This window comes from Leptinotarsa decemlineata, unplaced genomic scaffold, assembly GCF_025532065.1.
Source record: "Leptinotarsa decemlineata unplaced genomic scaffold, Ldec_3_MD MMD2_tig00004307_RagTag_RagTag, whole genome shotgun sequence".
Classification (NCBI taxonomy): domain Eukaryota; kingdom Metazoa; phylum Arthropoda; class Insecta; order Coleoptera; family Chrysomelidae; genus Leptinotarsa; species Leptinotarsa decemlineata.
The window spans coordinates 5,417,392-5,443,150 of record NW_027412606.1 but is presented as its reverse complement, the minus strand read 5'-3'; the positions used below and the strand labels follow the sequence as shown (position 1 = coordinate 5,443,150).

At 35.2% G+C, this 25,759-nt stretch overlaps 1 protein-coding gene across 3 annotated transcripts in view; it reads right to left on the bottom strand.

Moving 5' to 3' along the window:
* LOC111503661 (G protein-activated inward rectifier potassium channel 3) overlaps positions 1 to 25,759 on the bottom strand; it is a 67,296-nt gene that overhangs the window by 34,322 nt on the left and 7,215 nt on the right. For 2 of the 3 annotated variants that reach the window (XM_074178830.1, XM_074178829.1), the window contains exon 2: positions 16,466 to 16,830. In XM_074178830.1, coding sequence (XP_074034931.1) covers positions 16,466 to 16,746 — 281 coding nt within the window. In that variant the 5' untranslated portion in view covers positions 16,747 to 16,830. Of the gene's footprint in view, positions 1 to 14,981; positions 15,068 to 16,465; positions 16,831 to 25,759 lie in introns of those variants that run through there. The other variant, XM_074178834.1, reaches the window with a different exon arrangement.

Here is a 25,759-nt window from a genome sequence, read left to right as displayed (position 1 = left end):
ATAAGAAATCTAGAACAATCAAGAGGAAGGTTACTAAGGCATCTTCATCGATTGTCACTGACTTTAAAGAAAAGAAAGAATCCAAAAGTGTTGTGCGACAGAAAAAACCCGCAACGAAAAGTGACAGATCGAAGAGGAAGCCAAAAGGTACTCCTAAAGAAATGAAGAGTGATTTGAAAGCTGAACCGCTATCTTCTTTCAGCCCCCTCCATCGGTTTGGGGAAATGAAAAGGAAAGCAAAATGCCGTCTTGTAAAGGCACAGATGACTATTGCTGAACTTGAAAAGAGTGAGCGAGCTATTAATGCTAATAATGAAACTCTTGAAGCATTAGATGCCAAGATTGCATTAGCGAAGGTTGAATTGGCTAGAATGTCTAAAGATGCTGATGAACTCCGTTCAAAAATTGGTAAAGATAAGCAATTCCATCAACGTTCGAGAATGCAAGCTCAGGCTGAGCTTGAGGAGTCGACTAAGCTTTATGAGACAGCATTATCAGTGAGAGATAATTGGCAAAAAGAGTTGGATACTGCATTTCAAAGTGACGGCGATTAGTTTTGGGAATGATAATGTGTTTTCAATATCGTGAGTTGAAAAATATAAGCGGGAATGGAGTATACAATTAATTTGGTTTGGTATACACAGAACATTGCGAATGGCTGGGGCAATGTTTACCGCTGCAATATTTTTCAGTTCACATACTTATAATTGAAATGAAAACAATAATGAACTTTAATATTACTTTATTCATAAAAGTCACTATTATATACATTTAAACCATATTTGATTCATCAATCCAAGAATTTTGTTCGCTAGGAAGGCCTAACCACTTTACATATACTTTATTTTTTCTTCTCTTCAACACCTTCTCAATCAGATATACGTCAGGATTCTCGGTTCGTAATAACTCTTCTTCGTAAAAACATCCTCTAATCGGCTGTTCATTCATATCTTCAAGATTATAAGTCGTTGGGATGGTTTTATTAATTTTAACAATCTTGAATAGCTCCGTGGTAAAATTCGCAGTGTAAGACTTTTCAAAAATATGTTTGTATTTACTTATACGTACAATATCATTTAATTGGAATTTGGGTTTACTTTGTCTTCCTCCAATTCCATTGATACCCTTGAATTTTAATTTTGTTGTTGAATCAACATTGATGGGTGCCATACCTATTGTACGATGAACTTTATTATTATATCTACTAGTTATAATTGGAAGAATATCAAGCCATTTGTGGTGACCTCTCATCGAAAATTCCTTGTAGAGCCATGCCTTTATTGTACGAATCACTCTTTCTGCTATAGCTGCCTTCTTTGTGCTAAATGTTGAATAATGATTGATATTATATTCTCGCATGAGAGATGAGAAGCTTTTATTGAAAAATTCTTTCCCTTGATCGCTTTGTATGTGTTTGGGGGAGTATTTGGCTTCTTTCAGTACATGTTTCATTGCATTAGTTACTGTACTACCTGTTTTATCTTTAACTGCTACAGTCCACAGATATTTGGAGTAACAATCTATCACTACAAGTATATATCGGTATCCTTCATTACTTTTTGCATAAGGTTGCAGTTCAGCTAAATCTATTTGCCATAGATCTGCAAAACCTTTGATGGTGGTTATTCTTCTACGAAAATTACGTCTTGCAGGTTTATGTAATTCATTAACAACTTGTCGTTTGACATCACTTATTTCATTAGTCATTCTATTTCAATATGATTAAAGAGAAAAGGTGATAATGTTACTGCATTGAATGATGATGTGACAGTGATCATTACATGTGAATATGTTAATATATTATACCTTCTTCACGTAATTCTTCAATTATTGAAATTATTTCATTATCATGTCCGGTATGTCCGGCTGACTTTGAAGCTACCAATAGTCGTAGGCGAGCAACTAACTCTTTCGGTGAATTCCAGTACACATAATTCACAGGTTTAGAATTATATATTTTCTCCATTTTCACTCGTTTGAGTGCTCCACCAATTTTACTTCTACTTCTTATTGGATATTGTCGTGAGTCTAATAGAGGTTTGATAACTTCACGAAATTTTTTAGAATTTGTATTTTTAAAACCATTCTTCAGATGATATTGTTTATATGGAGCATTCGTTATTTTCAATATTTTGGAATATACTTGACGAGTTTCTTCATTATCAACATCTTGTGGATTCTTCAAAAAAATCATATCATACAATTCTGGACTACCTGCGCATTCATATTTTTTCACTTTATTAGCATCCCAAAATGAAATGTTTCCATCTTTGAAATTTACCACTAGACTTCCCATTTTCAGCTTTTGTGTAATTGGATCCATACGTACGCCAAATGTTCCATCATATGCTGGATTTCTAGATTTTATATTATTCAAATGTTTCATCAAAACATCTTCACCACTTTCATTCATAACAGGTGAGATGTCAGGATCCGAGGAATCGATGTGGGACGATGATGGTGTTTCGAATAGAGTTGTTCTCATATCGTCTTGAAGTGTGCTCGTGTCACTATTCACAGATGATACACTACCAAAAGATTGTTTTCTTCCTATTGGAGTACTCATGGGATAATTTGAAGTAGATTGAACAGTTCCATGATTTGGTGATAACACTGGTGATTTAGAAGTAGCGTTTGATGATAAAACATTCAATGGTTTCATTATGGGCTCATACAATCTTTCAAGTGTCGTACGATTTTCAATATTATCATTCTTGATAGAGTTGAATTTCTGCCTGACAGCTTCTGTTGTCTCTACTAGTTGACGTTTCAAATTTATTTCATTGTTTTTATTTTCAGGATCTTTTTTTGTATTCATAATGCCCTTTTTTTTGAATTAAAGCTTAATTCGTTGGTGAAGTGACCACTACAATATTCAGTGATCGAATAAGTTCCAAAAACAAGATCATGGGTATATAAAACTATCGAATCCTTTGCGATATCTACCTTCATCTATTTTTCTATCCTTATCAATGACTAGAAATCCATATTGGTCCTCCCAGCATTTAACACACATCAATTGGAATTGTTTGAATGTTACATCGGGTGAAACATGATCTGAATAAATGTGATGTAAATTCGTCTCATCTTGTTTGAACATTATAATGAAATTGGTATTGTCACGCACTAACTGTTTGGGTACCCGTGAATATGTCTGTGCTAGATAAAAACAATCAACATCCTTATGACGTCCCATACAGAAATATGATCTAATAATATCTTGCTTTTCACATATTACATCATCGAAAATGAAAACAGAATTAGGCTTAGCGTCGGAGGGTTCCACTATTTCTGCATTATTGCTGAATGTATAAAAACCTAATCCTTTTATAGGTTCCAAAACACTTCGCAAGTACTGATATTTAGGTTGATTGAGTGATTTCGAATAGAGATACACATTTCTAAATCTCAGTCCTTGTGGATGTGTTAATAGTGATATCATTGCATTCGTCTTTCCACAATTTGAAGGTCCTATAATGAGTCCTCGAACTGATGATGGAAGTAGTGGACCATGTCTGAATACCCTTTGTCCATTCAATCCACAACCAAATTTCTCATCTAGATTATCTACAGCAAACTTTTCTTTCTGTTTTACAATGCGCATCGTGCCGTGGTTGGAGACTATATAAATGTTATTAGCTTATTCATTTCAATGTGTACCATCAAACGATACGGACGTATTGAAAGTGATCGTAAAATTAAAAGAGGTTGTGGTTTTGTTAATGATTTAATAAACAAACTTCCTTTCGAATTACATCTACCGGAGGTTATCAATACTGTGGACCGGGTACAAAATTGAAACAACGTTTAGCTCGTAACGACCCTGGAATCAATAAATTAGATATTGAATGCAAAAAACACGATATTCAATATTCTAAGCATCCATCCGATCTTGCAGCAAGACATTTAGCCGACAAAGAACTTGAATACAGCGCTTGGGATAGGGTTAAATCGAAGGACGCGAGTATTGGGGAAAGAGCAGCTGCATTACTTGTCACCAACATTATGAAAGCGAAAAGACATATGGGCATGGGTTGTAGTACCAATAAGAAAAAATGTAAGAGGAAACAAACGAAGAAAAATAAAATTAAAAAAGTTGCATTTGGTGCTGGGATAGTCCATAAAGTGCGAAATGTATTGAAGAAAGCTGGTGGGAATCAATTTGTGACGAATAATAGCAAAAAAGCTATCACTGTGGCATTGCAGGCGGCACGTAAATACCTTAAAGCTGCCGGTGGAAAGAAGAAAATCCGCACACCACGCATAATTCCTGTTCCCAAGATCGGTGGACTTTTACCATTGATACCAATTTTTGCTGGACTATCCGCACTAGGAAGTTTGGCGGGAGCTGCTGCTGGTATTACCAAGGCCGTGAATTCGGCAAAAGCCAGCAGAGCGGCTTTAATGGAAGCCAATCGTCACAATAAAACCATGGAGGCTGTAGCATTAGGCAAACGCGGAAGTGGAATATATCTCAAACCATACCGTAAAGGTTTAGGACTATATTTAAAACCATACAAAGCCACAAACAAAACAAAAAACTAATTGAACCCCTACCTCAGAGGCCTCTTACTGATCTCGATCTCAGTTATTATGCACAAAAAATGAAAATTCCACATTTTCGTGGTGTTTTTATGCGTGATAGATTACCATCTTCAGGTCCAAAACAAAACGAGACAGCTATTGTTAATTTAGATGGAATAAGTGGACCAGGAACACATTGGGTGGCATATAAAAAATGTGGGAAAGAAGTCACATATTTCGATAGTTTTGGAGATCTACCCCCACCATTGGAATTGACTCGATTCTTTCGAAAATGTTCGAATGTAAAAATCAAATATAACTATGATCGACAACAGAAATTTAATACAGTTCTCTGTGGTCACTTGTGCTTGCAGTTTCTCTCTAAATAATTTTCCAAATAAAAATGGATTCAACACCAAAACTGGATCGGGAGGCTATCAAGGGAATGGGGTTTTCACTTAGAATGTTTTCAAAATATGGTACCTTGAAAAAAATGGATAAAGTGATGCTTGCAAATATGCCTAAGGAAGTGATACTTGCATGTGTTGCACATGAGATTGCATATGTTTGGGAAAAGTTGCCTAAGCATCTGCAAGATGACATCGATATAATGAAACATAGATATTGTTATGAGCACCACCACCACGATCAAAATTCAGAATCGGATGTTAATGACGGTCCTATACCTCGGAAATCTATGTGTTGTATTTGTAATATAGAGGATGTGAATATTGGTATCAATAAAAATGATACTTATTACAATACAACACCTTCCAAAAAGTGTAAATTGTCTCAAATGTGCTGTTGCTGTGTACAATAATAAATTGAAATGTGTTTCAAAATATTCATCAGTCATGTCACGAAAGTTCGAGCTACAAGCTGTCGGGACAAGTGTCTTGAGTGCGGATTTTTTTCCACCAATTGAATTGGATAGGAACAGTCGTTATGGATTAGGACTTTTGGGATTCTATGGATGCAATACAATCAATAATATAACTGAAGCTAATAACTTAGTTAGTTTTAGAATCAGTAATGACAACTCATCGATACCCCAAAAGTTGACAATTGAAATTCCATGTGGTGCTTATGAAATAGAAGAGATCAATGCCGTCATACAGAAACATATCATGTTCAGATTGTTTCATGATAAAAAACCAAATGATGTCGTTGCAGATGATATTTTCTATCTACACGCCAATAATAATACATTCAAATGTGAAATGCGATCCAAATATGAAATTGATCTGACACATCCAAATTCAATAGCAGAAATGATGGGGTTCGCTCATGAAATATTTCCACCAAATCAGATACATGAATCATCATTACCAATAAACATTACAACTGTGAGACTTATCCGCTTAGATTGCAATATAATATCTGGTTCATATATAAATGGTGAAGAATCCCACATTCTTTTCTCATTCGATATTGATGTTGAACCTGGCTACAATCTTACTAAAGAACCACACAGTATTATATATATGCCTGTCAGTCCAGAAGGTCGTCAATTGATTCACAACATTACAGTGCGTATTTTGGATGAAAAAAATAACCTTATCGATTTTGGAAGTGAAGAAGAGATTTTCATTATTTTGGAATTGAAGAAAATCGAATAACTGTTGTTATGGGTTTCATTTATAATAGACAAAATCGCATTGAACAATCCCAAACGAGTTGCACTATCAAAAAGAAAGGTGTGCATAAAAAGAAGCTCATTCCACAAGTGTATGCTAAACAGTTAGCACATAACGCTCTGTCTGTGAGTGATCTTAAATTTTTGAAATCGATTGGATTGAAAGTGAGAAAATAACAATGGTGCTCGAAACAAACAATGAAAAGTTGAATATATTCAATGAACCAGTGCTCGATCATTCTCTCATAAGTTTACATGAGCACACATATAAGCCCTATGGATCACCGCTATTCAGGAATTCGGATGAAATCAGAATTGCAATCAATAATCAAGATGTTATACTAGATATTGCCGAGAGCTTCATTTACATAGAAGGTAAATTCACCCCCAAAGATGTAGCGAAAACATGCTATCTCTCGAATAATGCAATTGCATTTCTCTTTGACGAAATTCGTTATGAAATGGGAGGTGAACAAGTGGCTGTTGTTAGAAAACCTGGGATAACATCTACAATGAAAACCATGATATCATTTGGACAATCTCATGCTAACACATTATTGACATCTGGTTGGGGACTTTCACAATTGAAGCAAGATATCTTGGATACAAACAGTCATGTTTTTAGTGGAAAACTACCACTGAAATATTTGATGGGTTTTGCTGAAGATTACAACAAAAGTATCTTGAATGCCAAACAGGAATTGATTTTGATTATCGCTCGATCATTCAAAAACTCATATATAGGTGAGGTTGATGCTGATTTGGAAATAAATAAAATCGAATGGAAAATAAGGCATATTGTACCAGATGATAAACACAAGCTCAAACTTTTGAGTAGAATAAACAAAAGCGGTCTGAATGCCAAAATCAAGTTGGCGTATCGTATGTGGGACCTCTATGAACTACCATCATTACGTGGGACTTCTTCAGACATATGGGCCATCAAAACAACTAACGCATTGGAAACTCCTCGTTTTGTCATCATCGCATTCCAAAGTACTACCACATCTGAAGATAGAACACAAGATATTACAAAATTCACAACTGCTGATATCAATAGTATTCGAGTATACTTGAATTCTGAAGTTTATCCATATGAGCGTTGGAATTTGAATTTCGATAAAAAACTTGATGCTCCTGCTTATTATGCTTTTGAGAGTTTCCAGCGAAGTTATTATGATAAAGATATGAGTGAACCTCTGATGGACATTGGACAATTTAGAGAGAATCCACTATTCGTCATCGATTGTTCCCATCAACCGAATGCAACAAAATCATCAACTATTGATATAAAGATTGAGTTTGAGACGAGGAAGACCAAGTTTCCAGACAACACTAAAGTATATGCATTAATTTTGCATGATACAGTTTTAACATACAATGCATTGGATGGTTCAGTTCATAGCAGATATTGACACTTTTTTTTTTTCACTCTATCATGTACTGTTTTATGATCTTTTTTTTTATTTGTAACTGACTTATATCATGTATTGTATTTTATATCATATTTATTGTTTTGTAATCATTTTCTATTGTATTTCATCAGATTTAAATAAATAAAACATGAAAATAATACAAAGTTTTTTATTTGACATTATTTATGATTCACAGGAACATACAGACTATCTAAAATAACTTCTTCCTCATAATCATCATTTTCGCGACCATCTTCAATTTCCTCTCGATTTTCATCATTCAATTCAAAGTGATGAATAATCCATTCTGGCAAGTATGGTTGGAGGCTATACAGGAATCTTCTTAGGTTCAGTTCAATCATAACCTCACAAAGTTGCCACAATTCCAATTCATTATCCAAAAATTTGTTGCAAACTTCTGCACCACTCCAATAGTTCTCAGCATCACGAAGGCATAATTCGATTTGTTTTTCATCATAGCATACACTCATATCATAAACGCTTGCATGTTCGGCTCCATCACCCAACACCTTCAATTTAGACGACAAATGTTGAACCGATGATTTGAGATCTACAATATCGACCCAATCTTGACTTGCGTACTGCATCCACATCTTTAAATGGTGGAACTGAAATCGAACAAAAAAAAACAATAAGCAACCTCCAATTTTTCAGTGATATAATACTCACATTCCCATTTTACTTGTAGTTACAAAGTGAGTGTATTCAACTAAGTTAGTAATGTTTATATTTCCATATAATTATCATCTAATATATGAATATTAATAAAACAATAAGAAATTCATTATAATTACTATTATTATTCAATCATATTGAATTTGACTAGAGTTATCGTTTTCACACCAAAAAAAACTTTGTAAGCTATGACCTAAAGAAATTCACTATAAATTATTACTATTATTCAATCATATTGAATTTGACTAGAGATCGCGTTTTCATGCCAGCAAAACTTTGTTGGCTCTGTCCTAAATACATCATCGTATATTTACCACCTGATGAGTTGATACAAGATATATCGTCATCACTGAATTGCAACGAAATACGTTTTGGTAGCCATGTTTTAAATAATTTATCATTGCTCACATCTTGCAAAGTTAATAAAATTGATTTACCAAATCGTGTAGAATAAGTTGACATATTTTTAATTATGTACACTTCATCAATTGGCAATGATGATAAGGCCTTTTGCTCTAGTATTTCAACCTCCTGTACAATCAAATTATTAATTTTATTCAAGTCTACTTTTGAAACGGACATGATGAAAATATATATGAAAATATAAACAATTTCCAACAGACAAATACACTCACCGTCTTCCTTCTATTACGAACTGAATAACACTCTACCAATTGCTAACTGCTGCAGATATATTCGTCTACTGATTTCATAGTGTGCCAGGCATTTCTTTTATATTAAACAGTGTGAGTCACCCCCACCATGAAACCGTGAAAGATTCACATTGCTAGTTGCTATCCACTAGAGATGCCTGACGTCACAGCCAAGCCCATCTCCCAACTTGATGCGATAACAGTTGCCGGTACGAGCAAGCAGTGGTCGTTGCGGTCTCGGAGAGGGTAGACGCTAGGCAAACAGTCCTCGGCTGCCGTTGTGTCACCATCGATAGCGGGGCTAGAGCGAACCTTCATCGCTTCAGGAGAGGTGAGGGCAGACCGATGAATACGCATTACTCTGCCACACGTCGTGGAGTGAACATGTCGCTCTCTAGCCGTTGAACGGTTATTGCTGTGACGTCACTCCACTACTAACTTGGTGCCCTAACACCGATGGAGCATTTATTACTTGGAGGATCTTCGAAGTATGCAGACGTATGTTTGTACATAGACAAACAAGCACATGATGAAACCCTGTACCGTGCATTCTCCTACACACACACACATAAACACACAAAATCTCATATGAAAAAAAAATCTGAACGATCCATGCACCAGACACTTCAAGGTCACAACGCCTTGACTTCACTGCACAACAAAAAAACTTCACCAAACAACAACCAATAAAAAAAGCAATTAATACGTCATAGTGGTGGGGGGAGGCCGAGAATCAGCTGTAAACAACTACTTGGTGAGTTGACTTCTTAACTGTTTCAAGTACCCTGGTGTAAAATTTGAACCTTAATTTTTTGGTGTAAGAGGTATGCTGGGACAAAATATATCCCGATTTGTAACCGACGTGGTACGTCGGTTCATTTTCTTTCTCACATCAAATAACTCACTCCTATTGGTCTTCGTCATCATCTGTTCCAGGCTGAATCACAGTGAACGGAGCGTAAGTTGTGAATAGCAAACAATCGAAACTCGTGAAGTACGTTGTGTTTCTCCATTTGAGTTTCGGTTGAAAAGCGTATCCATTTATTATAATAACTCTTTCTGTTGTATGAAATATAATTCATTATTTCAATTTATTTTTCATTCATAATCTGTGAAAATAAACCCTGTGCAAAATTTGTCCCACCATACAACAAAACATATTTTCTCACAGAAATAGCCAAGAGATTTTTCAAGGAACCCTTGCCACTTACGCTGATTGGGATGACAGAAGAGGAACTGTACAATGAAATAAACCTGGAAGTCGATGCTACGGAGGAATATGCAGATATACCTTCTGCTATTGGGTCTGAAAATGAGAGTGATGAGGATAATGACTGTGAAATTAACAATGCAGAAGCTGAATTCAATTTTGATGGTGATAACATAATGCGGTCTGATAAAGAAGATGAGACACCGTTACCCATGGATACATAGGACCCAGAAGATTTGCTACCCCTATCACAGTTGAAGGCAATGGGGAAGATACAATGGTGCAAAATGGATAAGATCACTCCACCAGAAGATTTCAAAGAACCTTTCGGTGTTGCTCAAGATATCAAGGATTTGAGTAATCCATCACCTTACACTCTTTTCTGTCAGTTTATCTCGGATGAAGTATTGAATAATTATAGTTTTCTAGACTAATCTATATGCTGAGCAGAATTATCAGAAAACTAGGAAACCATATAAACTGACAGACATACCTGAAATGAAAACATTTTTGGGAATAAATTTGTTGATGGGCATGAAAAAATTATCATCGTACAGAGATCACTGGAATCAAAATCACGTCTTTCACGACCCTTATTTAAGTAAATTGATGACTGTTCACCGATCTGAATGACAACACTAGAATGCCTGAAAGAAATACCAAACAATTTGATAAACTGTATAAAATACGCCCTTTCATAAAAATCATCAAGAGATGCATTTACCCACATGAACATATAGCAATAGATGAGTCATTGATTAAATTTAAAGGTCGATCTTCTCTGAAGCAATATCTTCCAAAAAAAAACTATCAAAAGGGGATATAAAGTCTGGATGATTTGTGATGAAACAGGATATTGTATGGACTTTGAAATCTACACAGGCAAAGTAGCTGAATAAGTGGAAAAGGCTTTGGGTTCTAGGGTTGTGAAAAGATTATCTTCAATGATTGAAGGTAAATCGCACAGACTATACTTTGACAAGTTTTTTTCGAGTGTTAGTCTGATGAAAGACCTACTAGATAATCATATATATGCGTGTGCTACTTTCAATACTAATAGAAAACATTACCAATTTTTGCACCACATAGGACCATGAAAAGAGTTGATTATGAATGATTTTGCAGTAACACTCATCTCCTCTCAAATTTTCACAGTCGTCATCACGTAACTGAAGTGAGACGGAAAGGAGGTGATGGAAGCATCATAAATATACCGTGTCCTGTTGTTCTTGTAGATTATAATAAATACATGAATGCAGTTGATAAATTTGATCATATGCGGGCCGTTTATGGCATTGATCGTAAAAGTAAAAAGTGGTGGCACAGAATAATGTTCTTTTTCTTGGATGCTGCTGTTGTAAATTCGTTCATCTTATACAAATTACTTGGGCTTCCGAAGTTATCAATGAAAGACTTCCGCAGAAGTATCATAAATCATTTAGTCGCTGATAAATTGGTATCATCTTCAAGAACATCAACTGAATTGACGATACCAATGAAGATAATGGAACCTTGTCAAAGTCTGGCTGAGGCTTACACAGAGTACACATCAGCCTGAACGAACGAGTAGAAGAAGATGCGCTCTTTGCAGTTCAGGAGAGTTTGAGTTCAGGAGAGATTAGTTTGAGAGTTTGAACAAACTGGTTGTGTTCAGTTTTGTGAAGTTCCACTTTGTCTTGGGAAAAACAAAACATGTTTCCAGACATATCACAGCAATTTCAAATGAGGGAAATTTCAACTAATGGAATGGTGGGTTGAATTTTGAACCTCTATTTTTCTGAAAAAATTAGTTAATTTAAATTTTTTGTTTTCCTTTCTTGAATGATTTCCATTTGGTTTGTTGATAAATTTCTCAAAAAATAGGCGAAAAAATTAATCTGCACATCTAGGGGATGTTTAATTTTGAATTTCCTACACCTGAAAGAGTTAACCAACTGTAGTTGTTTAGATTAAAGATGTTATCGAGCCCGAGTCAGAGCTTGGCTCGACTAGAAATCGAGCCGAGTTGCAAAATTTCTCACAAGCCGAGCCGCATTTATTCGGATCTGACCCCGAGTCGGAGGATCTCGAGAGAGCCAAGCTTTGGAGCCGTTTTGAGCTTCACCCTCAGAGGTAGCTTTATAAAAACCCAGGTATAGGTGCCCTCAAGTATCTGAATGAGTGCAACTAGAGGGTCTCTAGCTCAATTTCAAACTCTTCAAGGGTTGATTTTTGCCAAACCCCGTTATAACGGGATTGCGAAAACATCATCCATATACTTTAGCCATATCCTGGGAAAATACTTTGACTTTTCTTTGGTTTCCATTTCGAATCTGCCCATGAACAGGTTTGCCATGTAGGGGGACAAGGAGTTCCATCCTATTGTTCATAAAAGCAACTTTCTATCTGGAACCGGTTTTGTTTCATATACAAATTAGTAAGAGAAACTAATTCATCAATTTCGTTATTATTGAAATTATTTTTCTCTATTAAATCCCTGAGGTATTGCAAGGTCTGTGGAATTGGGACGCTAGGAAATAAGGAACTAACATCAAAAGAAACCAAAATCTCACCTTCTTGGCAAACGTGTATTTTTCAAGGATATGGCTAAGGTATGTGGATGATGTTTTCGCAATATTCGATAACAAAAAATCAAATATTGAGGACTTTGTTTCCTTTTTGAATAACAGATTTCCATTTCTTGACGTTTTGCTAACGAGGAGCCAGTATGGAGGGCTAGAATACGATGTATTTAGAAAGGAAACAAGCACGTACAGGTATATTCTTGACAGTTCACATCACTGTGGACATCATAAACGTGCTGGGCTGAACTTTCTAGCGCATCGTCTTTTGACTCTTCCTCTCACACATGGGAGAAAAACGCACAAAACAGGAAATATCAGCCACTATTATATTATTATATTATAGATGACATAATAAGGAAGAAAAAGTTTAGGTTAAGAATGAACGAAATCTCGACTTTTAAAAAAGACGAAAACCAAGATAAATATATCTCAGTTCCATACCACCAAGACACAAAGAACTTTGGAAATATTTTCAATAAACTAGGTATGAAGGTGGTTTTTAAAACAAGTCAGAGCCTTTTAGGAAGTCCAAGAGACAAATTCGAGAATTCGGAAAAGTCTGGAATTTACGAAATTAAATGTGAGGACTGCGATGAAAAATATTATGGATAGACAAACATATTTAGTAAAATAAGATATAAGGAACACTTAGCACACTTAAAATATGGAAGACCAGAAAAATCAGCAGTCGCCCATCATATTTTGCAACAAAACCATTCCATAGACTTCAGTTTATCAAGATTAGTTAGACAAGTTAACAACAACAGGCATCTAGATGCCTATGAGAATGTGGAAATGAGTAAAAATAATAATATTATGAATAACGATGGTGGACTAATACCTAATAGTATACTATATAGCTTGTTAAAATAATATTTTAATGATTAGATTTACCTGACTATCACAAAAGGACACATTGTAAAATTAATTTAAGACTAGCAGATAAGGCAATATTGTAAAATTAATTTAAGACAGTTGAGACGCAGGTACCTGGAAGAGGTATCTATGGTATAAACAAGGGTAACTTTGTATGTATAGTTTGATCTTCCCCTTGAGGATAATCACTTGGTGATCGAAACACATGTCAAGATGTTAAAATAACGGTTTGGGAAAAAAGTTCAGAAGTATTCATTACTACTTCAAAGGTTCCAAACAGTGCATCACAAGTAGGCTATAGTATGGAGTTTCTATTGTTTGGATATTTTGGAAGTCACAACTTGATGTTTCAACGAAACCAAAAATTGTTTGTGCTTTTCAGATGTTGAATTTGTTTGAAACGTTACACCCAAATCAAATATATCATTGTGTCTATCCAGTTGCTGAGCATTTATCGAATACTGAAATTCGGAATGATTTTTAGTTTCACTGAAAATAACTACATGGCATAATTTGATTCAGTGTTTTGTGGTCATGTTATTAGAACTATAAGTATGCAACCAATAAAGTGAAATTCGAAACTGAAGAAAGAGACGAATTTGATGACCTGAACTGAGAAAATCTGTTACTTAGAACTTCATTGTCCTTTGAATGAAAAACAATTGGAATTATCACGTAGTGAATAAGTATGGATCAGAAAGTATCGTTAAAAAATGAAATGAATCTATTGAGTGTTCATTAAATATGCCACAAAAAATCGAGAGACTATTCCTTGGACTATTCTAAGGATATTTTTTCCTTTGATGATTTTTGATAGGGCGTTTTGTTTAGAAGATATGTGGCAAAAAAATTTCGACAATAACAATCTTGATTTTTTCAAAATCATTAACGTAACCGAAATAAAAGTTTAGCGTACTACACTGGACCTACCATGTGATAAAAAATCTAACAATTTCAGTTGGTACTTATCAACAACATTCCGATCACTACAAACGGCTGCAGACATTCAATTTGAATAGTATGTCCCGTGACGTGTTGAAAATAACGTTCCTCCGAGCGGGGGGACGTCATTTTCAACAGTTCTTGTAGATTAAGAAACATTACATGTAATTTTTGATAATAAATTGTTATGACCAAAATTCTTTTTTGCTCCGTATCTTCGAAACAAAGGGTCCTATCAAAAATCATCAAAGAACAAAATATCCTTAGAATAGTCTAAGAAATAGTCCCTTTAATTTTTGCCGCACGTTCAACAAACACCCTGAGTATGAAAATCGTAGTGTTGTATTACCAGCGATGTATCTTCTCCAAATCCAAATGAAATATATTTCGAGGGACACAATCTCATAGTCGAAAAACTAGAAGTCTATTCAAATGTACCTACAATTGAAAAAATATTCTACTCACTCACAAGTTGTTCCTAAATTGTTCAGAAAACACTATTCACAGTTTTTTCAAATGAAATGAAAATGATCAGATGATTCAGTCTAGGTAAATCGTTTTTATGTAATGTTATCAATAAGTACTGGGTATAAAGATAAAACGCATATCTTATGGAAACAATTCAAGATCCCACTGGCACAAATTTCATATTTAAGGTCTCAATATTTTCTTTGGAAAATAAGGCCTCAGTTCAACGTTTGAAGAAAAATCTACACATTCTCTTACAAAGGTTCCAAGGCACATTATTGGTACTGATACATATTAACAAATCACTGAAAAGGTGAAATGACGATTTTTATCTTAGAGATCTGCTTAGAGGATGTATTATTCATGGATATTTTAGATTTATTTTAGATTCAGAAGTTTTTTTCCAAATAGTGAGCCAGCACAATAATAATTTATTCATCCAAGTTCATTAAAACAATAAATAGTTAACATTTACACAGACTATGTGACATATTGAGTCTGTCCTTTTCAAAAAACTAGTCATGTTAATTCGTGGGTTCACCAATATCAATGTCCTATGACGCTTATTATTGTTTCTTAAAGTGGGACAGATCTAGTGAAGCCTTGTTTTCACAATTTTTTTGGAACGAATGATGTCGATAATATTTACCTTGTGATCGTTGTTGACAACGATTTGTTTGATAAAATCCAGTTCTCTATGAAAATTAATTCCTGACACTGGAATACTTTCTGTTGATAAGAATGTGGAAAATTTCCAACTTGTCATTGTTAATTTCAGTTATAGTGACGTATAGTTTGCATTTTGCGTTCGCATTTCTTCAACCAGGTGAGCATTTTCAGGACTTGAAGTGGAAGTTGAAGTGTACTTTCTGTTTCTGGAAACACTAACTTGGTTGATGAAACGCGCGTCAAGAACTGTGTTGTAGTTCTGGTGTTCAGAGGCAGTGCTTGTTTTGGAATTATTCAATATGCTACTCAAGATACATTATAACAATTTTCAAGTATCACAACAATGCGTCTTTCCATTCTCTGTATTCTAACAGACTTAGAAATGTTTTTGCTTGGTACAGAGTAAAGCAATTTTTCTCACCATTGACTCATCCTTGACAATCATTTCTACAATTTTATAGTATCGCAAGTAGGTTGGAGATCTCATCCCTTTGAAAACTTTGTATATCTTTCATTCCATCACAAGCTCAGTTTGCTGGAGAGGCCGATTTATCAAAATCCTTGCTGAGAGTGTTTTTTCATGTCGTACAACCTCCAGAAGTGTAAGAAAGTGTAAGAGCTTCTCTCTTGTTCCACCTTTATCGCTCGAATAATTATATAGGTCGTGACTTCCGGTGAGAGTCGAAAGTTGTAAAACACAAATGAGATGTTTCAGATATGTTTCGGATATATCTTGGAATTTCAAAATATTCAAATTTCAGTCGAGTAGTCCTCTTTTCAATTCGAAATCAGTCAAGATGAAAAAATCTTACCTTGAACTATCATGCCTCAGGGTTCCAGACACCTGGTAAAGAGAACTATTGGCCGTGGATATTCTGGCAAGGCTTGGTGCTGCAGATAACCTACTGAGGCTTGACGACGTATGAATTCTACTGAGAGCTGGGGCATTTGGAGCCAAAAACAAACCCTGTCCATTTTTATAAACCTGAGGAGAATCGTTGCTGACTCTGAATTGAGGTTCTTCGTAGGTATTATCCAGTTCCTCTTCTATAGCTCCAGGTCTGTAAAATAGTTTCTGTGGTGGGGACTGCATTCTATACGTAATCTAGTAAGTTTGCTTCCTTTGGTTCAGAGAAGTTTCTTCTATACTTCTGTGGGAAAACATTGTTGAAGGAATCTGAAATGATAAAAAATGTTTTCAATAGTAACAAATCATTCCTCTATGGAAAAAAACCAGTTCACAAGTAAATAAGGATGATGATGATGTTGTTTCACTCAACATATGGTTTCAAGGTTACCAAAATTTGCCCCCTCAACATCAAAGGTTCCGACTTTACTTTCGCTTCTGTGTACTCTTCATCCGGGAGTACTTGTTGCAGGATATACCGTCTTAGTACGTATTACAAATTCAGTTCCTTGTTATCACATACCGTTAAGAATACCAATGTTGTCTTTTTTAACAACCCATTTTTTTGTTTTTATACATTAAGGCTTATATTATGAACTCATAGTAAATAAAATACTGATCAGATATTAATTTACCCGGTCAAAAATTATTGGTAAAATCTAATTACTTTTTTTGAAATGTAAAATTTTAATTCAATCAATAATCAAAAACAGGCTCTTTGTGGATGATCATATGTTACACTCGTTCATAGTGTTTGAACTTACTTAATAGGTACTAATGGCGCATCGGTCTAACTATTTTGAAGTTTCAACAACGTTTCACCACAATAAGTAAAGACAATATTTATCCTCTTGTTGATCAAGTACATAATTCTTAACTATTTTTCTTGCGGAGAGGAAGTTTTCAACTGTCTTCCAGAAGACATGATGAGACTTTCAATAAATGTTATTTCACTGATAGATTCAGGAATTTGCATTTTAGGTGAGTCCTTTGTGATTAGATGGTATTCACCCTTTCTCAAGATTGTTTCATCGATTTTTCTTGTTAAGGACTAAACATAAGCATTACAGGAAAATCCTAAAGGCACTGAGTAGGTTAGCTCCTAATTACTGCCTGTTGGTTAATTGCTGTGGTTTCACTTATGAGAAATTGAATGGATCCCTTAATGATTTCATTCTATGTCAAATAACACAAATAGTGAAGGCTCAGGATGTGGAGTTTACTCCAGATCACTGAGCCTAAGGATTAAGTGGGGAATGGGAAAAAATACCAGCATGGTTCAAACAGAACTGGGTGGTACCTCAATCACCACAAAAGAAATAACCAGGAAAGGAATTTCTGGCCACAATATAACATCTGCACTGATAGCAGACAAGCGCTATTATCCTTGAACAGACAACGTGTTGCCTCAGGGCTAGTACTAGAGTGCCACCAAGATTTAGCCAATGCCTCGGTAACATTATCCTGAGATGGGTTGAAGGGCACGACAGAAGTGAAGGTGATCGCATTGCCGACTCTTTAGCCAAGGAAGCGGCTGGACTAAGAATTTTACGACCCAGTGACACCTACAATTGCGGAACTAGCCGAACGTCACACCCATGCTTAATCCCTAAAGAGATGGCATGGAATCAAAGGATGCATTCTTGCCAGGATTACCTTGGGTGACCTTGGGAAGCTGGCGCCAAAGAAATATCTGGCAATGACCAGGAAAAACCTACGCTTTACAGTAGGATTTCTGACTGGCAAGTAACTGAAGAAACACCTACAGGTTATGGGGTTAGTGGACACACCTCTATGCAGAATGTGTAAACAGGAATTCGAAACTGTCAGGCATGTCTTATGTGAGTGTCCGGAGTTATCGTATGAGTTTGGCAAGTCTTGGCCTACACCTGCCGAAATAAGGAGAGATTGTAGCGCCCGAACACGCTACGGTGTTGGGTTGTCACTGTGACAGCCCAAGAATTCGGCTCCGGCTAACTGAGTGAAGACGGGAGTGGGGGAAATATGCAAGTTAAATTTCAATTGTGGGCGCCAGGTAATTTTACCCCTTCCGAATGCTTGTCTGAACCCTGTTCCTAAATTACCAAATGAACTTAAGCCCATCTGTCAGAAAAAAAAACTGTTTATCACAAATAAAAAAAATTACATAATGATCTGATTTATTATAAATACTTTAAGAAATTATCATACTATTTGTCAGTATGCAAATTCATGTAAATAAATAATATCTATGGACATAAAATTTGCATTTAGAATTGAACTGTAATTAAGTCACGATCAAATGTGACAGAAATCAATATAGGTTCCAAGATATCCAGGAGGAACCTTAAATAACATCAAAATTAAATAGCCGCTAGCTTTGGATCCAGAGCGAAAGGCACGTGTCACGTATGTCAAAAATAAAATAAATCATCAGTATGAAACTAATTTCTACCGTTTTTTACAATGTATTGTCTATATATATAATGGTATGATGGCAAGTGGCGAAATGAGAAATATTTAAAAAAACGACTGATCATTCACTGTCTACTTTCGTGGCTTGACATCTCCTGAAGTGCCAAACTCAAGGTTGAAGTCACTGACTCCGCTGAATTCAGGGTAGAAATAAAACTGAGTCCTTCTTTTATAATTTTTCCACTTCTGAGTGAACAGCTCTCATTTAGATTCGGCTAATGGATGTTCCCAAATGTAAAAAAGCAGCTTCCGTACTGCCCCATAAAACCCTTCAAGTTTCGGAAGGGTTCCAGTAAATTACCAACTTATAGTATGGTGATAACCAATTGAAGAAGATTATGAAACGACAACAGGTCGTGAAGTTCTATTATCCTCCAAAGAGAATGAAAGGCCAATTTAACATCAAATGCTATACCCATGCAAGCAAAACTAGGCACTGTTTTCACTAAGTGAAGACCCTCGGAAATAATCCTCAAAGAGATGTTTCTATAAACAAATTTTCCAGGCGTGTCTTCTTTAAACCTTCACAAAGAAACCTCAAAAATGGAATTCGTAGGATTATCATATTGAAACGGAATAATACGAATTCCGGTGCATGACCATACGTCCTGGAAGGTGTGATGAACCAATGGCCAATCAAATAGAGCTGTTTCAAAATATTAAATCATTTAAATGAATTTTCCAATCTACTGAATCATTGGAAAAATCAGATATTAATATTATGGGAAACATTTCCTCCTATAAAGAATTCCGCCAAGATTTTTAAAATATAATATGAAATGAAATATCAACATTTCTTCAGGGATACGGTAGTTAATCTTTAATTATGACTTTGACTACTAGGTGTGTTGCAAGTATGAAAATATATTTTCATAGGGATCGGTTCTTAAAAAAAATGTAAAATGTATAAGATTTCGACAATTGGATGCCGAAATATAGAAAGGGATTCTTTAAAGATTGGAGCACGGTAGTACATCGCACTACATCTACATTGAAAGTACTTCAGTAACAATTGGAAAGGTACTGTCTATCAATTTAATGAAAGTAAACAACAATAGTTTGAATCTGTAATCTCACGGCGGAACTGGCAACATTAATGTCAATAGGTAAAAGGCGGCACCACCATAATAAAGTATGACATTTTTTAGCATAATCGTACTCACAACTTTTTGATGTACAAGTGCTATTTGTTTTGTTTACAGTGAGTTGAGAAAATCAATTCGACGAAAAAAATGGAAATTTCAAAAGAAGGTTTTCGTTAGATTATCTCAACAAGAATGTGTCGATGAACTCAGTTGTTTGTATGGCGATAAAGCACCATCAGAAATCACAGTATAACGCTGGTGTAGTGAATTCAATCGTGGTCGTAGTTCCGTCGCCGACAAATTCCGTGAGGGTCGTCCAAAATCGGTTGTCGTACCAAAAAACATCGAGACAGTACGTGAACTGATAATGCAAGATCGTCATGTGACATATTGTGAGATAGAGGCATTCTTGCACATTATTTCAACTTCAGTTTTGCATGAACACTCAGTTGTGAAAAAAATGTTGAATACCTTATAATTTATCAGTTCCTCAAGAAACTCTCACGTCAAGTGGTGTAAAAAATGATCAAAAAAACGACAGTGGTGCTTCAAAAGACGTGTATGAAATCGTGACAGGTGTCAAATCATGGATATATGCGAATGAGCCAGAAATACAACAGCAATCGACCGTGTGGGTATTCCAAGACGAGCTAAACCCAACAAAACTTGTTCGTGGAAGAAGCACAGCAAAGCAAATGGTCGTCTGTTTCTTCGGCCAAATGAGCCATGTGGCTGGCCACTGTTCTGCTTCTGAGTGGTACACAACCATTTGTTTGCCGGAAGTCTTCGGAGAATGTGAGCTCACACACAACTCTTCAAACAGGTGAGTTTTTTAGCAGTCAAACCATCAACTTGATGACTCATCCTCCGTACAGTCCTGATGTGACACCCGATGACTTTTTCTGGTTCCCGAATAGCAAAGGTAAACTGCGTGGTCAAAGATTTATGAGCGCCGAAGAAGCAGTTGAAGCATTCAAAAAACATGTTTTGGAGGTGTCTCAAGAGGAATGAAAAAACTGCGTTGACAAATGGTTTGAACGAATACAAATAAAGCCATTTTCATTAAGAAATGTTTGTTATTATTTGATATTACCAAAATATAAATAGTATCCCCCTATTCACACATTTTGTTGGATTTTTTGTTTATCTTGGAATAGTATGTCCTCACAAAGTTCATTGATTGGTCAGCTACTACTGACTTCTCCGTATGCTCTAGACCCCAGTTTGTCTCATGTTAGTATAATCTTCTGTTTACAAATCTTTCAGTAGTTCCAATGTACTCGGTGTCTCACACAAGTTTTTTGTCAGTTGAGAAAATATTTGTTTTATTTCATCGTTCGACAACTTTTGGAATGAATTCAAGAAATGTTATTCGTGAATACTCATAAGTTGTTCGTTCTTATTCTGTAATGATTTAGAATATATCACTCACTATACATTATGTTTCTTTTATACGTTTTCGAAGCTTTTTGTAAATGAGCCTCCTCTGGTGTTTGAATCACCATCAACCTAAATGATACTCCTTTATCTCTGTTCTTTTCTGAAATCCATAAAAACTCAAAAGGTTACACTTGAAACATATTCAAAAATATAGGTTGATGTCTTTCGAATATGAATGACATTTTTCTTTTTCAAAATATCCAAAATGTCAAGAATTATGGATTATGTTCGACACGTTATCGACTGCATGAAACATCGTTCTCTGATAATCTATTGGGATCATCTGATTAATTTACTTGTATGTGAAAGAGAAACAAATGCAAAACGCGATAATAAATTTATCTAATTAACAACCATAGTACCAGATGGTAGAAATATATGAATATGCACCTTTTCAAAGATCTTGTTCGTATCTGATAAGTTGTCAGTAATGGTGATAAATTTGTCGAATGAAATTAATAAATGTCGTTACAATTAAGACACAGTTCCAAATTAATTAAGATTGATTATATTGTTCTAGTTCTTGATTTGCCTTTTATACATGGATCAAGAATTGTGTTAATGTACTGTTTATAAAGTTTTTCTCGATAATTCCAGATGGACACTCGAATATAAAAGTTAGTAAAAAATCATTTTCATAGTACCTAAGCTGTTTTATTGGAAAAAAATAGTGATGTAGATTAAAAAATAATTCGGAAGGTCCTAGGTAGCTGCCATTACATCACTCTCCTCAGCAATCTACGGCACTGATCAAATTAAAAAATAATAAAATCTTTGGGCGTAGCGTAACCTGACTAAATATATAAATACTATGCCCAACGATTTTATTATTTTTTTATCTGATCAATACCGTAGATTGCTGCGGAAAGTGGTGTGATGACTGCTACCTAGGACCATCCAAATTATTTTTTTGCTTTCAGTACATTATCTACATCACTATTACCTTTTTTTTAATAAAACCGTGTAGCATAAACACATTTTCTTACTTATTTTATTTTTAAGTTTTCAGTTTCTAATTTTGTTACTCAATTCTTCTCATTCTGTTTAGTTCATTTAGTGCCTCAGTATTACAGGGTAATATGTGATCATTTGATACCCATATTGAGTTGGTTGTGAAGCAATATGCAATCCGCCATTTTGTAGCTGCGGCCATCTTGGATTTACAATAATACAGAATTTATCGAATTGTATTCTCATCAAAACCAAATGAGTGTGCCAAATTTCAGATCAATCTGTCAAGTGAAAGGGGGTCAAACTTCGATTATTAAATTTGACTCAAAGAAACGGAGCAAGCTAAATAAAACCGTTTAAAAAATAAAACATCCATAAAATTATATGATTTCTTTTGTCTCAAGTAGTTGAACAACCTTAATAACGAATTCCTAGTAACTGTTGAAAATGGTTGGAAAGGGGAAAAGGTCATATCTTTCTTCGAAAAAATATCAAACATTTCCATAAAATCCGTTTTTCACTATCAACGGATTTCGGGAAATGCCTAATTGATTTTTTCCATGGAGCAAATAGTTTAGAGAAAGAAGAAAAGAAAAAAAACAGAATGTATTGCCCAACAGATGATTCAATTTACAGGACAATATACAGGGTGTTCCTTAAACACATGCTAATATTTAGGGAGGTAATTCTTAGACCCATTTTAAGAAAAAACTTCCTATGGACGTATGTCCTAAACGCCTTAACTTTTGAGATACAGGGTGGCAAAGTTTTCAAAAATAATCAGATTTTTAATAATAACTGAGATAATTTTGTAGACATCTTTGGCATATTTGGTACATATGTTCCATGCTTCAAGGCGCATTTTCTGATGTACAGTTTTCTTAATTTTCTCTGCCAGTGGCGTACGTACGAGTTTTGAAATGTATATTTTTGGCGAAAGAAATACTACGCCACTGCTTTATCTTGAATTGAAAATTATTTTTAAAATCTCCATACATTTTTGAGCACATTTGATTTGCTGGGTTTTCTTTGTCCGACGCATGGTTTTCGCTCAAAAAATTAAAAATCGCTTTACCTAAGGATAAATTCCTTAAAAATCTGATGCGGTATCGTGCATCGACTGAAAGCAAACTAAGAGATCAGATTTGTTGCAAAATAATTGAGGATCTAAAAGGTATTTGTTTGTTGTCAGATGCACTGTTCTCAATTAAAATTACGTCATAACGCAGCACCGCTTAATAATTTTTGAAAACATAAATTCAGTTATCCTGGAATAAATGACGTGTAGCAGAATTTATTTACTGCACCTCTTGGAAATATGGAGTTTGTCGATATGTGATTTTTTTTAAAGATTAAAAGCAGAAAAAACAGCGTACCCACCATAGCAATAAAAAACGAATTCTCTGTATGTACAAACGTCAGTAGCTAATATTGATGTTGATTTAAAGTAAGGTGTTGGTGTTAAAAACTGTCACAGCGCGTTTTGATTGATTTTGAAGTGTTATTGAAGTTATTTTGGTAGTCCGCTGTTTTTCTGAATATCAGTAAATATGGTAAATTATACGAATGCGGAAATGGCGCAAATGCATTACGTATATGGCCTTGCCGATGGTAATGCAACAAAAGCCAAGCGCATTTATCAGGAAAGATATCCTAATCGTGCCTTACCAGATAGCCGAACCTTTTCAAATATTCATCGTCGACTTGGGGAAACTAGTAGTTCCAAGAAAGTGACTCCGGAAGGTAGACCTCGTGCAGTAAGAACTCCTGAAATTGAGGAAGCGGTGCTGCAAGAAATTGAGGAACATCCTGAGACGAGTACGAGGAAGATCGCTAGAACTCTGGATATTTGTCATCAAATTGTTTGGCGTATTTTGGTTGATTTTTTGTTATACCCATACCATATTTCAAGAGTGCAGGCATTACTCCCCAGAGATTTTCCACAGCGTGTGAACTTCAGTCAGTGATATCTACAAAGTATTGCACTAAATCCGCAGTTTGAGACACGAAGCAAATTTTTCTCGGAATGCCATTCAAAATTTCCATAACAATCATGTGTGGGCTGAAGAAAATCCCCATGCAATAACCGAAACCCATTTCCAACACCAATTTTCGGTTAATGTATGGGCAGGAATTATAGGTGATCATCTAATAGGCCTATTTTTTCTACCAGGACACCTTGATGGTCGTTCTTATTTACACTTTCTCGAAGAAGACTCACCTGGGTTATTGGAAGATGTGCCACTTGCGTTAAGGAATCGAATATGGTACATGCACGATGGCGCCCCTGCTCATTTCAGTGTAATTGTCCGAAACCATTTAAATACAGTTTATCCTAATCGTTGGATAGGTCTCGGAGGACCTCAGCAATGGCCAGCAAGATCCCCCGATCTCAACAGTTTAGATTTTTTTATGGAGTCACCTTAAAACTCTTTCCCCGTTAATACTTTAGAAGATTCAAGAGAGCGAATAGTTGCCTCGTGTGAAACTATACGAAATACGCCGGGAATATTTGAACGGGTACGTAATTCCATGCGGAAGCATGCATACTAAATGCAGGTGGCCACTTCCAACAATTTTTATAATCAGTTTTGGTATTATTACTAATTAACAAATTTGTGCTATTCGTTTAGACTTACTGTCACAAAATAAAATAAAACTCGTTTTTGTGAAAAATTTTTTTTTTTCAGATTATGTTTTCAAATATTATTAGAGAATTGGTAATGCGTTATGAAGCAATTTTCAGATTCTCATTCATTTTAAAATTGATCTGATTTCTTAATTTGCTTTCTGTCGATTTTTATTTTTTTGAGTGAAAATCATGCGTCGGACAAAGAAATACCAGGAGATCAAATTTTCTCAAAAATAAATGAGGATTTTAAAAATGATTTTATTTTGAAAAGAAAGCATTGGCGTAGTACTTTTTCTCCAAAAATATTCAATGCGAAACCCGTAGGGATGCCACTGTTTGAAAAAATACAAATTTGTGTACATCAGAAAATGCGCCTTGAGGCATGGAACATATGTACCAAATATGCCAAAGATGTCTACAAAATTATCTCAGTTATTATTAAAAAACTGATTATTTTTGAAAACTTTGCCACCCTGTATCTCAAAAGTTAAGCCGTTTAGGACATACGTCCATAGGAAGTTTTTTTCTTGAAATGGGTCTAAGAATTACCTCCTCAAATATTAGTATGTGTTTAAGGAACACCCTGTATAATGTTACAATGCAGTATAAATAAAGGCTACTTAAAATAAATATATAT